The 14,882-nt window shown below is 37.3% G+C and overlaps 1 protein-coding gene across 7 annotated transcripts in view; it reads right to left on the bottom strand.

Moving 5' to 3' along the window:
- CADPS2 (calcium dependent secretion activator 2) overlaps positions 1–14,882 on the bottom strand; it is a 536,766-nt gene that overhangs the window by 342,100 nt on the left and 179,784 nt on the right. For all 7 annotated transcript variants that reach the window (XM_081147044.1, XM_081147045.1, XM_081147046.1 and 4 more), the window contains exon 3: positions 10,680–11,012. In XM_081147044.1, coding sequence (XP_081003170.1) covers positions 10,680–11,012 — 333 coding nt within the window. The remainder of the gene's footprint in view (positions 1–10,679; positions 11,013–14,882) is intronic.

The following is a 14,882-nucleotide window of genomic DNA, read 5'->3' as shown; positions in this document are numbered from 1 at the left end:
CTTCCCCAACACCACACTCTCTAGCTTTGTTCCGACGACACGGGCTCTTTTTCCTTTGTGCAGGCTCTAAGTCCTGGGCCATTTTACTGCCCGAGCTCCAGACTCTCCTGACATGATCTCATAATGTCCCATAGTTTAACACTAACTATCTGATTCTCAAATCTTTATTTCCAACCCTGACCCCTCATTGAAATTGGAATTGTGCATCTAACCTCCATCTGCCATTTCCACATGGACATTTTATTCCCTGTACAGAACAGAACTCTTGATTTCTCCCTCACATCACCCCTCACCATGAAGTGTTACTCCATGACAAGAGGAAACACCATATACTGAGAGCCTACAATAGTGTCTGACCAAAGCAGGTACTATGTTTAATAAAGACCTTAACGAGAGATGCCCCATCAGACCATGGTTTATATAAATGCTGCATCAGATAAACACTGACAATGTAAATGGAAAGAGAATCATCAAAGAATACTGTCTTTTCCACAAGCCAGAGGGAGAGGAATAGGTGGGTGTTACTCATAGTTCTAGAAAATGGTATGTCTTGAGCTACAGGCCCAAGCTGGTTCCCAGTTTCTGCTTGAATTCCTGGACTTCCATCTTGTCCCTTGTCAGGCAAGCAGGTGGTCCAGTGTTCTGACTCAAGCCAATGTGCCCAAGTGTGGGAGCAGAGTAGAATTCTGAAGCACAGAACAGAGCACGGATCCAAGAGGATGTGAAAACAGACTCCTAGGTAAAATCCACTAGTCTAGGAACTTTATAGGCAACAGAGCAAAACAACAACAAAAACAAAAACAAGACCACAGCAGGGCAGGGAGCAGAGCCTGGAGATTATGTGAAAGATTAACTTGCAGGTCCTGGTCCACTTTTGTTTTAATAATGCTGGGCCATGCCCACAGGTGGGGTAAAGCAGAGTACAGACTATGTACAATCTATTAAGACCACAGAGAAAGATCTTTCCAGGCCCCATTTATTCTTGTCATTTCTGCAGTAATAGCCCAGCTATGTTCCCTATCACATGGTAAATTGCAAGCTCTTCCAGCTAACATATAAGGCCTTCAATATTCAAGTACTTTCCTAATTCTTTACCCTTAGCTCCTGCTCCAGAAATACACACAACATACCTTCCTAACAGATTCCAAGCCTTTTCATTCTCCTTGTGCCTTTGTAAATGTTATTTTTCTTCTGTCCGTTAAATTTTTATCCATCTTCCAAAATTCAGGAATTTCTGCCTTCTTAGGACCTTCCTTAAACTTTCATTAAAATGCCAACAGAGTCCTGGCTATTGTGGCTCAGTTGGCTGGTGTCATCCGATGCACCAAGAGGTCACCAGTTCAATTCCTGGTCAGGGCACATGCCCAGGTTGTAGGTTCGATCCCCAGTAGGGGGCATGCAGGAGGCAGCCAATCAATGTTTCTCTCTCATCAATGCTTCTCTCTTTACCACTCCCTTCCTCTAAAATTGATAAAACCATATTTTTAAAAAAGAAAAGAAAAAACTCCAACAGAGAATTGGGTTTTCCACACTACCAGATCCCTCTTCTTCCTGGGGACACAGCTAGATTGTTTTTCAACCTCCCCTACAGTTAGATGTGACTGTGGCATTAAGTCCTTGGATGAACTGTCAGGCCTGGGGTCTTCGAGCCTCAGTGTGCATCTGCATCAGCATAATGCAGAAATATGTCAGGCAGAAAAAGTCAAGAACCATATGATTTCACTCATATTTGGAAGGGGGCGATGTAAAGGGTAAAGGGTTTTATGGTGACAGAAGATTTGTCTTAGGGTGGTAGGCATACAATGTAATACACAGACCATGTACCACAGAAATGTACACTTGAAATCTATATAATCTTATTAACCAATGTCACCACAATAAATTTAGTACAAAGAATTGGCACTGTGCTAAATTTTCATGGATCATTTCACTTAGTCTGAGATAGAGCCCAGGCATGCAGTGGTTGTTAAAGCTCCTTGGGTCATTCTAATGTGCAGCCAGGGTGGAACACTAAAGAAATCCACACAAACTATCCTATATAAAATTAAGACGCTGCCTTTCAGGTATGCCATATACATACACCCACTAACATACTTATTAAGTTTACTACTACATTTTGTTTATATATCTGTCTCCTGACCACATAAAAATACCAAGAGAGAAAGAACCAAACCTTGTAATTTTTGTAATTTTATTGCTTAGCCCAGTAACTAACAACTTTAGAAGGTATTCAATAAGCATTTTTGAATGAAAGGAAGATATATATTACATATATATCTCAATTTAACTTTGACAGAATATTTTAGCAATGATTTGACAAGAATTAACAATCATGAAAAAGATATAAACACTTATACTTGAAATAGTATATTCAATCTTTTTTTATTCATTAATAGGTGACAATAGATAATAAAATAAATATATATTTTCTGCCTACTGTTACTACTACAAAGATGCCTGATTTCTTTAGATTTGTGCTCTCTTTTGATTGAAAAAAAGGGAGGGGTTGGGATAATACCCAAACTTCTATAGACTAGATCTGTGTAAAGAAGGAAAATCTAAAATTAAATGCAAGGGATGGTTGAAGGTAGCATATATTTGTGAACTGGCGAGATTTGGGGGGAGGCAAAAACAAAGTAAACAAAATAATTTAGGAGAAATTTTATTTAGGAATATTCTTATGTAGTTCCTCTACATGTAGGCCAAAGGTAAAAAACAAAATAAAGCATAGTCAAATAAAGCAGCCCTGATAAAAACCTATAATTTGTTTTAAGAGTATATTAAAATTGTATTCATAAAATTTTAATTTTTAGAGAGGAAACTGATTCATATTACTAATCAGATATTCAAATTCATTGGAATGAAATCAGATTCATCCAATTTATATCATGATACATTTATTTTACAAAGAAATGGCCTTTAGATAAATATTATGGCCACTCTAATGATTAATTCCAGAATTTCAAAAATCAGATGTTATAAAATCTAATTATTCTTAAGGTCTTAAGTTTCTCCTTGCTGTATCCTAAAACAGAAAAACTGCTATCTGATATCATTTACCTGAATATTTTCATCAAGCACTCTGAGACTGAAAATTACACACACACGACAAATATACCTTGTTAACTGTCATTCCCACAGCTTCATTCTCCTTATTTGAAAGTGATTTTTGTTATCATATGTAACTGTCTTCTGTAGAACATGCTTTTATGTCTGCCAAAGTAGACAAATTATGTTAAACGGAATGTATTATCAGTCACATGCTACTAGCTGAGAAAAAACACTGCAGTGGGGAAAGGCGGATCCCTGTTTCCTTGGAGCGTTCCCATGTCTCCTCCTCTCTCACTTCCTTTTATACACCTTAAAAGGGGGTCTTCAGAACTAGGTGCCTCATGGCTCCTGGACTTCCAGAGGAAGACCCTAACAGGAAGAGCGTGAGAAACACAGCCACTGCCTATATTTGTTGATGTCTCTAAAACTCCTAAACCCAAAGAGCTTCATCTCCAAACCTAAAATTTCTAGGGAAAAGGAGATATAAACTTGAACACAACTTTTTAACCATTTGTATATATTTCCACGATCCCTTAAAATATGGAGCAGGTCTTTAGTATTACTTAGTGAAGTTCTTTCAAAATATAAGGCATTTGGATAGGGGACACTGAGAGAGGAAGATTTCTGTTAACTTTGCTTTGACTCTTGGGTATAGGTGGGTGAGTCACTTTCTTCAGTTAATGGAATGAGATTATAAAAAATTAATAAAGGTTGCTTTTGGCAGAAAAAAATTAGATAGCTGTAAAATTCAGTTATGTAATCTTCTTAAAATACAAAATAGAAAAGGAGGAGAATTACAGTAGATAATGACACTACATACTCTACCATTCATACTCTGTTCTTGCTTTCAAAGTAGGAAAAGAAAACTGAGGAAATGACAGTGAGCAAGGTGTATTTTTCATGTGTAAGTTTAAATCTCAGAATGCTTGAAGAAAATATTCACATAAATGCCATTAAATGGCAGTTTTTTATGTCTTAGGACAAGCAAAGAGAAGATTAAGGCCTTAAGAATGGTAAGATTTTACATGATTTGTGAAATTCTGGAGTTAATGATTGGAATGGCCATAATTTTTCTATATTTAAGGTTGTATGTCTCTCTATAGTTTATATCACCCTTACTTACATCTGCTAATGTCATCTCAAACCACTGGCCCCTCTCTTCCTCACACTCCAGGAGTAGCGAAGACTTCCCCAAATGCCACAGTTTTCCAGACCTCCACAATCTGTACGTGCTTGTGCCTCCACCCAGCATACTGCAGTATCTTCTCATTCTGGTGAACTTCATCTATAGATCATACAGTCTTCCCCAACCCTGCCTTCTCCTCAACCTCAAGAAGGAAGAGCCAGGAGCTTACCACACCACTATGGCAGTTACAACAGTGCTATTTAAAAAAATAATAAATCTAGGAAATAATTAGGTTTTATCTCTGTGTTCCTATCACTCAACACAGTGCTTGGCACATGATTTTTAATTATCTATATTACCTATATGATTATAAAGAATGGGTTAACAATTAATTGATTTGAACATACTGTATTAGCTTTTGTTATATTTTACAATAATCTTTAATAAACATTTAATTTCTGCCAGGCCAGTGTGTCTCAGTGGTTGAGCCCTGATCCATGAACCAGGAGATCAGGGTTTGATTCCCAGTCAGGGCACATGCCCGGGTTTCAGGCTGGATCCCCAGTAGGGGATCAGGGGGCAGCAGATCAATGATTCTCTTTCATCACTGATGTTTCTATCCCTCCCTTCCTCTCTCTGAAATCAATAAAAACATATGAGAAAAACAAACATTTAATTTCTGTTCAAAGAAAGGGAGCTGATGTAACAGCATTTTCATTAAAAATATGTGATATAAAAATTATTAACTTGACTATAAAAACATGGCTTTAATATCAACTGTTTCTCTAAAAGTATAATTATATTTAGTGAACTTCACTGCATTTCCTTAAAATTATTCTGAAATTAAACTTTCCACTGACAGACTGTTCTTCCTTTGCTCCTGTTACTTTACTGTACCTTTAATATGATGATTCAAGTAAATTATGGCTAACAATTTTAGATTCTCATATTGTTATGTGGCTCATTTTAGAATCCGCACATTGAACTCTCCTCTATCTTTTCTTACCTAATATTTTGTTCTCTGAATATGGACCAATGCAGATATAAGATCCTCAAGCCAAAAATTCCAGTGTATGATTGGTAGCTTTAATAGCACAGAAGCTAACTATGATATACTTGTGTTGTTATTATTTTTAAAATCTTTTCTGGGAACATATAAATAATATTTTTTCAATTATTCTAGATTTCATAACTTAATTGTGATATCTTCCATACCAATGTTCTAGGAGTTTTTCCTTCTGCCTTAATTTTGATAAGATATACTTGTGTTGTTATTATTTTTAAAATCTTTTCTGGGAACATATAAATAATATTTTTTCAATTATTCTAGATTTCATAACTTAATTGTGATATCTTCCATACCAATGTTCTAGGAGTTTTTCCTTCTGCCTTAATTTTGATAATTCGTAAGTTCTTGGCTCTGACCAGAAGTAATGTAAACACCTCCTCTTCAGGAGACAGCTTCCTGTTTTCCATTCCAGATGCTAATCCTGCAGCTCTGGGACAACAGGTACAGTCACAAGAGGTTCCTGTTGGCATTATTCTCATTCATGTCCTTCCTTCTCGAGTCCCCACAGAGGCCCCAACTGACTGGCCATTGCCATCCTTCACACCTTAGCAGAAAGCTCTCTATCGTCAACTTCTGACCTTAAAGCAAGCAACACAAGTTTGACCTTAACGCAATCAACACAAATTTGAGATTTCCTAAGGATCAATCTGGACAAAAACATGCGACCAGATGAGAGTAAACAAATACAAATGAATATTCCAGTTAGCAAGGGTCTCAAAGCCTTTCCTGAGACAAAGGGAAAGTGAAGTACATTTTCCTGATATACACCTGGAGCCAGGTGCCAGCAGCTTAGCTAGCTTTAGACCCTCTTTCTCCTCCCTCATGCCCTACTCTACTATTCCCTCTTCTCAGACTATCCCTTACCTATTAAGAACAGGTTATTTTCTGGGTTTTCTATCACCTTTTCTTTTTTAACATCTGTTAAAGGGAAAGAAAAATCTTAGCTGTTTTCTTAATGACCCATTTTCATAATTCTATTCATTTTGTAAAAATGATTGCTATCCCAAAGAAAAGCTCTTCCTTTATTTATAGGGGAGGATTTTTTTGGTGGGTAGGGTTGTAGTTTCTTTTGTTTTTAAGTCAATCAAAAAATAATCTTTAAGCTTTTTTCTCAAATCTCAAAACAAAAGAAAGGAACTGCTGTTTCAGCTCAGACATGTAAAGAGCTTGGAAGCTGTCACTCCCATCCTTAAAATAAAAAGCTGCACAAACTGAAAATCAATGACTTTTCTTAAGACTTGTCAGAGGACTGAGGTTGCAGGGCAAACCACTAACTCCCAAATCTGGAGAAACAGGCAAAACCAGAGAGGTACAGCACTTGCAGCAGAAGTCAGTGGAAGCCATACCATTTACTTGACTAGTAACTTGTACTAATTACTAGAAACTGAGTGCAGAGTGAGAATATCCTGGGGCTGCAATCATAAGGGGACTCCCACACTTTACTGGGGTTTCCTTCCAGTAACCCCATAAAGTTCTCACGGTAAGGATTCAAGAGAGGTCCTCATGTGGATCTGGCAGGAAGAGGGGAAGAAAAGCCACTGTTAAATCCCCCAGGTTCTCTTCCCTAACAAAGTGGGGACAGACTTTTCCAGAAGGAGCACTGACTCAGCTGGAAGGAGAGAAGGACTGCCCTCTGCAGTCCTTTGCAGCCTTCTTATGACTTCTATTGGAAAAACAAACAAACAAACAAAAACAGAACAAACAAACAAAATCCCCACAGTGAACAGGGAGAAAGACTTCAAGAAAATAAACTGGGGATACTTTAATCAGGGAAGGGAATATAGCACATGGGTGGGGAGGGAAGCAATACTCTTAGACAAGGAACAGAAACACTTGTGAAGGTTACTACCCCAAGACGTACACCCACTAAAAAGTGAGGCTTAGTCTGGTAATAGAACAAACATGCACTATTCCCCAACACCTTGCCATAACACCAACACAGCTCTGGTACAATAACAGTCAATCACAGCTAAAAGAGATGCAAGACACAGGCCCTCTCTGAGGAGGAACACTTAAGGAAACCAAAGTCAAGAGAAAAGACAAAGAGAATGACACTAGACGAATTAGAAGCTTCTAATTCGTCTGTGTTTAACAAACACTGAACACAGTCCAACACCCAGTCAGATTAACAAAAATCCTCACAATAAAGGCAAATATACTTCAGTTCTTGTTACCTGATATAACATGCTGGATTTCAACAAAAAATTATAAAGCATACCAAAAGGAAAAAAAGAAAATGGAAAAAAGAAACATTCTAAAGAGCAAAAGCAAGCATCCAAACCAGATTTATTTATTATTATTTTTATGTATATTTTATTGATTTCAGAGAGAGGAAGGGAGAAGGAGAGAGACAGAAACATCAATGATGACAGTCATTGATCAGTTGCCTCCTGCACGCCCCCAGCTGGGGATCGAGCCTGCAATCCGGGCATGTGCCCTGACCGGGAATCGAACCGGGATCTCCTAGATCACAGGTTGACACTCAACCACTGAGCCAAGCCGACCAGCCAAACCAGATTTAGAAGTGACAGAGATGTTGTAGCTATCAAACACGAAACTTAAATAACTATTGTTAATAAGTTTAAGGCTCTAATGGAAAAAGTTGAAAACATTTTGAAATGCAAAGAGAAAAACAAGCAAAACAGAACACCCCAGAACTATGGGACAGTATCAAAACTGTAATACCAGGAGGGGGAGAAAGAAAAGATGGGACAGAAGGAATATTTGAACTAGTAATGTCTGAGAACTTTCCAAAGTTAATGACAGACACAAACCCACAGATCCAGGAAGCTCAGAACACACCATGCAAGAGAAATATCGAAAGAAAACCTGTACCTAAGCATATTCATATTTAAATGGCAGAAAAATAAGACAAGAAGAAAATATTAAAGGAAGCCAGAGGACAAAAACACCTTACCTGCAGGGAACCAAGAAGAGCTATATCAGGCTTCTCATCAGAAACCATGCAAGAAGAGAGGAGAGCGAAATCTTTAGTGTTGAAAGAGTAAAAGAGCTAACTGATAATTCTATTTCCAGTGAAATTATTCTCTAAACATCAAGGAGAAACAAAGTCTTTCTCAGACAAACACTGAGAAAATTCATCACCAGTAGCCCTTCCTTGCAAGAAATGTTAAATGAAGTTTTTCAGAGATAAAGATCATGATACAGGTCAGAAAATGAATCTACATAAAGAAAAAAGAAAAGGAGTAGCAGAGAAGGAACAAATAAAGGTAAAATATAACCTTTTTTTCCTCTTATTTTCTTTTTCTTAATTGATCTAATTCATCTTCATTCTTTTCATATAATGAATGAAATGAATGACAGAAATGTCACAAGGCATGGGAGGGAGGAACTGGGAATTCCCTATTGTGGGACAGCATTACACTCAGTCTCATCATGTTATTTGAAGGCAGACCTAGACTATTTAAAAATGGATATTGTAAACCTTAGCGCAACCACTAAAAACATTTTTTAAAAACCAAGTGTAAGCAGTATACCAAAAGAAGATATAAAATGAAACCCTAAAATGTTCAGTTAAAATTAGAGAAGGCAGAAGAAGAGGGAGGGGAGACAGGGAACAAAGGCAAGGAAGTGAGAACACAAAGACTGTGCAACTTAGAGTAAATCACTGCAAACAGGAATAGTCTAGACACACCCATTAAAAGGCAGAGGCTGTGAGGTCGGATTAAAAAACAAGATGCAATTATATACTGTCTACAAGAAACCCAATTTAAACATACGGAATCAGACCGGTTAAAAGTGAACTGATGGAGAAAGACACCCCGTGTTAGTCCTAATCAAAAGAAAGCTGGAGTAGCTATCTCAGTTTAAGACAAAGCAGACTTCAGGGGGCGAAAAGAGGGACTTTATATAAAAATAAAGGAATTAATTCCACAAAAAGACATTCTAAATGTGTACAAAACTAACAGAGCATCAAAATATATGGGGCAAACACTTACAGATTTTTAGAAATAATAAACAAATCTGTTGTTATAAAAAGATTTGAATTAGAGGCCCATATGTTCCAAGTCATAGGGGACATAAATCAGGGGATCCACACCCTTGCTTTAGAAGTGATCTTAAAAAGCAAGCAAAGGATTAATTAAGAAATATCTTGAGTTAATAAACAAACTCATAGGTCCATAGGTATTTATGACCCTGTAACATCCAGTATAAACTCTCATGCATAAGTAATAACTCTTTTCGATGTCTATCTGCTCTATCAGACTTTGGCATATGGAGAACAAATGTTTTATCTTGTTCAGCATGATTTCCCCAACACCTAGTACAGTTCTGACTTGACTAAATACCCAATAAATATCTACTGAATGTCTGAATCTGAATTTTACTACTAAATTAAGTTCATCAATATTTATACAAGCTATTGTTTCATTAAAAATACAAACTCCCAGGCGTATTTATCTTTTAAAGTAGGAGATTTTGGTTTTACAGTCATCCTCCACTATTATCAAACCACCAACAGGTTTAATAACAGTTAGAAACAATTACCATGAATGCACAGCTTGTTCACAGGGTTAAGGTGTTACATTGTTTTACTATTAATTAACTTTGTTAATTTATTCATCTTAAAAGATCCACAAATTACATTTAAAAGTAAATGACATGGATAGAATATCAAATTAAGAGAAGTAAATCTGAAAAAATATTAAAAATAAATGTAAACATATGTACAGTAAGGAAGTATAACTCATAATGAAGTGATGGACTTTTAAATACCAGAACTTTGTCAATTTAAATTGTATATTAGGGCACAGTTAACTAATTTATGCCTCTAAAATAAGGAAACAAAATGCAAATATGGAAGGAATACATTATTAGAAAAATCATAGGGTATAAAGATGAAAGACATGGAATAAATATGATATTTTATTAAGCTTTTTCATATGTATGATTTGAATAAGAAAAGAAAATATATTATTCACTATCATCTCTTTAAATTATGCAGTTTAGCAGTCATCTTCAATTAATTTCTATCTGGCTAGGTTAAAGAAAAAAATCTGAAATTTCAGTTACTTCCATAAAATTCAGAAGGCCAGCATCATATCTTTATGTAAAATTATTTTCCACTGAGGAATAACTGTTTATTATAAATTGCCAAGCTTCTTCAGATAACAGGTGATATCCATTTGGACATGCCCCATATATACCAAACAAGCACAAATCTGATGTCCTAAAATAGGGTACATGGGAACATTTATTTACTGGATAAAATGTACTGATATTCTTCTCCCTCTATTAAATAATTCTTTCAAAGTTTCTTTAAAATGTCACTATTTGATTTATTGAAATTAAATTTCACTCAACTTTTCAACCAAAGTGATTATAGAAAGTAAAGTACATCTCCATAGCCTTATAAACACTTGATATTCACTGAGTCAGGCAGGGGAATGGGAAATACAATGGACCACTTACCTGACATGCGTTATAAAGGAGCTGGTGTTCTAGTTTTTTAATACCCAGAATCTGCTGAAACATTTCATAGAGCTGTTCCTTGCTCAGAATAAGTTCAGACACAGCACTGAGGGTCATTCTATTTGGTTGTTTGCACAAGTCTTCTTCACCCCTGTAAATGGCATCGTATTTGGCTATCCATGAGCTCAGCACTGTCTCTTTGCTTAAGCCATCGATTTCTGGCAAACTCCGCACACGTTTTTCAATATTCTTCTTAAACACCTCTCTGAAGTCATTAGCAGAACATCCTCCACTCTGAACCATTCTGGCCACTCGGTCACTCTTCAGAAAAACCTGGAGGGGGGGAAAAAACAACAAAGCTCCATTTATAACTGAGCAGGGACACTCACACCCTTGCCTTTAGCAATCTAGCCAACTTATAACACCAAACGTTCTACAGTGATTCAAATGTCTTATAATATATGGTGACTAATGACATAATGGAGGCCCCAAATCTTCTAAAATGTTGAAATATTTAGGAGAGACAGTAACAAGTGTTGGGAAACCTGTACGATGATCCAACCTTGACCTATATGCCACACCCCCACCTGTAGGTCAGAGGCATCTCCGCCAACTGAATCCTTTGAGTTGATTAAGAAAATAATTGGAAATATGGACTCAAATTCCCTATCTGTACTTGGAAGTTCTGCCTAGTTCTTCAGCACGGATAAGGTACTCTACTGTTTGAGTGAGGATCTGAAGGTCAATAGTGTGATAAGTCCAGTATCCAAGTCAATATCCATCATGTATAACTGTCAGTCACGACTGCTTCACATCTGGGGGTGGGGATACACTTGTCCCCATCCCTGACTTCACCAGTCCTCCAACTTCTCACACATTTTCTTATAGCTAGGAAGAACGGATGATAGAAAAAAGACATGCTCATGAAATAGGTAGGAAGAGATGGGTAATAAGTAATAAGGTCATATTATGTAAGAGACATCAGACAGCCTTAAATATCTCCCTTCTTCTAAGTTATGGACCCAAATATAAACATATATCAGTAATGATTTATTAAACACCTATTCTGTCATCAATATTCGTAAGCATCCTCTATGAGCCATATATAAATGCTTTTATTCCTGTTGTTTTTTTTCTTCCTATAATGACAAAAAATTCTTCCAGAAGAGTCAGCAGGACTATTTAATGCAGCCTCCATAAGTTATATCTGTAATTAAACTTATAGAACAAAAGTTCATGTCAAATTTAGCCTAAGAATTGACTCATAATATGGAGGTACTCCCAAGTTATGACCCTACTTGGACTATGCTACCAACATGTTTGTCTGCATATGGCTAAGAAGTACACGTGTTCCATACAAAGTAGCCTCGCTCGCCCCACTGACTGGCATGCTCAGCTACCTGGCCCCAGTCCTTGTCCCCACTTTATATTTCCCTTTTCACAAAAAATGTTCTTGTTTCCTATCTTTGCTCAACAGAGTATTCCTAATTCTCAAATATTTTGGTTGACTGACTAATGTACTGAATCAGGGAAACATGTATAAATACCTGCAATACTTCCTCTCTTTCTTTACCAGCTGTGGCTCAACTGCTTACTATAGGAAAGACTCTATTTTATTGTCTAATTTTCTAAGCCAAAGCTAATTAATTCTTAAGTGACAGATATAAGAATAGTACTTCTAATATATCTAGATCAAGGCATATGAAATTAAGATATTTAACAATATATTTCCTCTGAGAATGCCATTAATGACTTCAGAACACATAGGATGTCCATCTCCTTTCTCATCTTCATCTAATTGCACTGTCCTCATTGGACACTAGAATTCAAGATAAATTATATTTATTTTTCCTAATTTCTGTGATAGCTGTATCCTAATTAGAAACATATGAAAGCTCAAGTAGTCAACAAGGGTGAACTGTGCCAGTGGTTAATCTATTGCTTTTCAGCACTACCTTCCCATTGCCCTGCTTATGCCAACTAGGACAATTTTAGATGGTGTTGAAAGGACATTAGAGAAAAAATAATTCTTTCTTTTTTAATTTATTGATTTTAGAGAGGGAGGGAGGAGGGAGGAAAAAAGGGAGGGTGGAGAGAGAAGGAGAGAAACAACAATTTGTTATTCCATTTATTTATGCACTCATTGGTTGATTCTTGTATGTGCCCTGACCTGGGATCAAATCCTCGACGTTGGCATATCTGGACAATGCTCTAACCAACTGAACTACCCAGCTAGGGGAGAAGGATTCTTCTCTCTGGTTCTCTTCTTATTTGGAGGCACATGACACGAACCCATGGGCAGCTTCTCTCCAGACCCCTGATGGTGGCTTCATGCTGCACCACCCCTACTGGCAGATTCACAGTGAGTTCTGCAGGGCAGCACCTCCCTGTGGACCATTTCCCTCCAGCACCCAGAAGGCAGATTTCCATGAAGCTAACTTCCATGAACTCCTCTGCCATCCAGTAGGACACCACCACATCTTCTCCAATGAGGTCTGGATTCTAGCCTTGGAGATGGGGGGAGTAGGGCCCTCTTCCAGATTTGTTCCTTCTTTGAATGCTGTGTTCCCCGTATCTGCTATTCCTGTATCCTTTATTTTCCTTACCCTTTATAGTCAATCCCTCAGTTTGTATTAAATTCTCCCTGTTCAATTATTGTGTGGCTTCTGGCTCCAGACTGCACTCTGATACAGGAATACTGAAACACTATATGTAATATTATTTCTATGGGAATATATTTGAAGTTGAAACAAATCATTTTTGAAAATGTAATTGTGTATAAAGCTGGAACGGGAAGATATTTTTAAAGTGCAATATAACAAGACTAGCTTCAGAAAAAATTTTAATTACTTGATATTTAATATTCTAAGTTGGCAGGCATTTCATTTTTTCCAACTTCTGCCTAACACAACACTAAATCCCACCAAGTAATCGAACCACATTTTTGAAGCAAGGACACTAATGAACTTAAGTATTTGGATTCTTAATTTCCCCTACAAAAACCATACCTAAAGCCATACTAACTTAGTCCAATTACATGTTCTTTAATTGACACTTACTAAGTGTTAACAATGCGTCAAACATTTTGCTAAGTGTTAGGGACACAAAGCTAAATGAGCCTAAGACCCTGCCTTCAAACAGTTCATGTTCCCTGAGAAAGACAGAATAAAAGTAAAATACAATCAAGTAAGAGCGTAATAGAAACCTACACAAAGGGAGGAAAAGCTAAAGAGAAAAAGTTATTAACTATGTTGGGGAAGGTGGGGCGGTGGTGCACAGGGTAGAAACACACTCGCAATTTTATCTGACCTATGGGTTAAGTGAGGGGTAAAGGGAGAATTAAACACATTTCAGGAAAATAACAGAATTAAAAAGCAGAGGCATTCCACAGCATGACCTTTTAAGGGAAATAAAATTTTTCATACGGCAGACGCCTTAAATATAAGGGTGAGGGCAGCCAAAGTTGGGCCCAGCAGACCCACAGAGACCAGACGGTAAGATGCAGTGTGTGCCACGCGAGGAATCGGCGCTCACTCTAGTGACTGGGAGTCGATAATGTAGGCGACCAGGCACTGAAATGTTGAGACAAATGAGTTAGACAAATAACTGGCGGTAGCATCAAAGGTAGAGAACCGACCAGAGCAGAGACTGGGCTATTAGATGTCAGAGGAGCACAGCAGGCCAGGGGAGAAACAAGGGTCTAATCTAGGGCAAAGTCATGGGCCAGAGAGAGAGAGAAGGAGGAGAGCAGGCTGGGAGCATAAACAGATCTTGGTGATTTACAGAATGTGAAAAGGCAGGAAAAAATATTATGATTCACAGTTGTTTTTTTATGGGGTACCTGGATTCCACTAACCAAAAATAAGTAACTAAATAATACAGGTAGAACAACATATTTGTGTGTGTCTGTGTGTGTGTGTGTATGTGTATGTAAGTTTGATGTTTGTATATCGTGGTGGGTCATGAATCATTCAGTTTTGGTAGAGGTCAGCTTTGAAGGCAAAATATAGTATAAACAAAGAGTCATTAACAAAATTCTATGAAATACCTCCATTTAAATGGTTGACAGAACAAGTGGATCCAGGGGAGGCCAGTGATGTGAGAATACCAGAAGGAAAAATATGACATATTGGCAATTAAGAGGAGAGATAATCTTGGGGCGAGGTGGGCAGAGAATGAATATTAAGTGCCACAACAGAAATC

This window comes from Miniopterus schreibersii (assembly GCF_964146895.1).
Source record: "Miniopterus schreibersii genome assembly, chromosome: 9".
Classification (NCBI taxonomy): Eukaryota; Metazoa; Chordata; class Mammalia; order Chiroptera; family Miniopteridae; genus Miniopterus; species Miniopterus schreibersii.
This window is presented reverse-complemented; position numbering and strand designations above follow the sequence as displayed.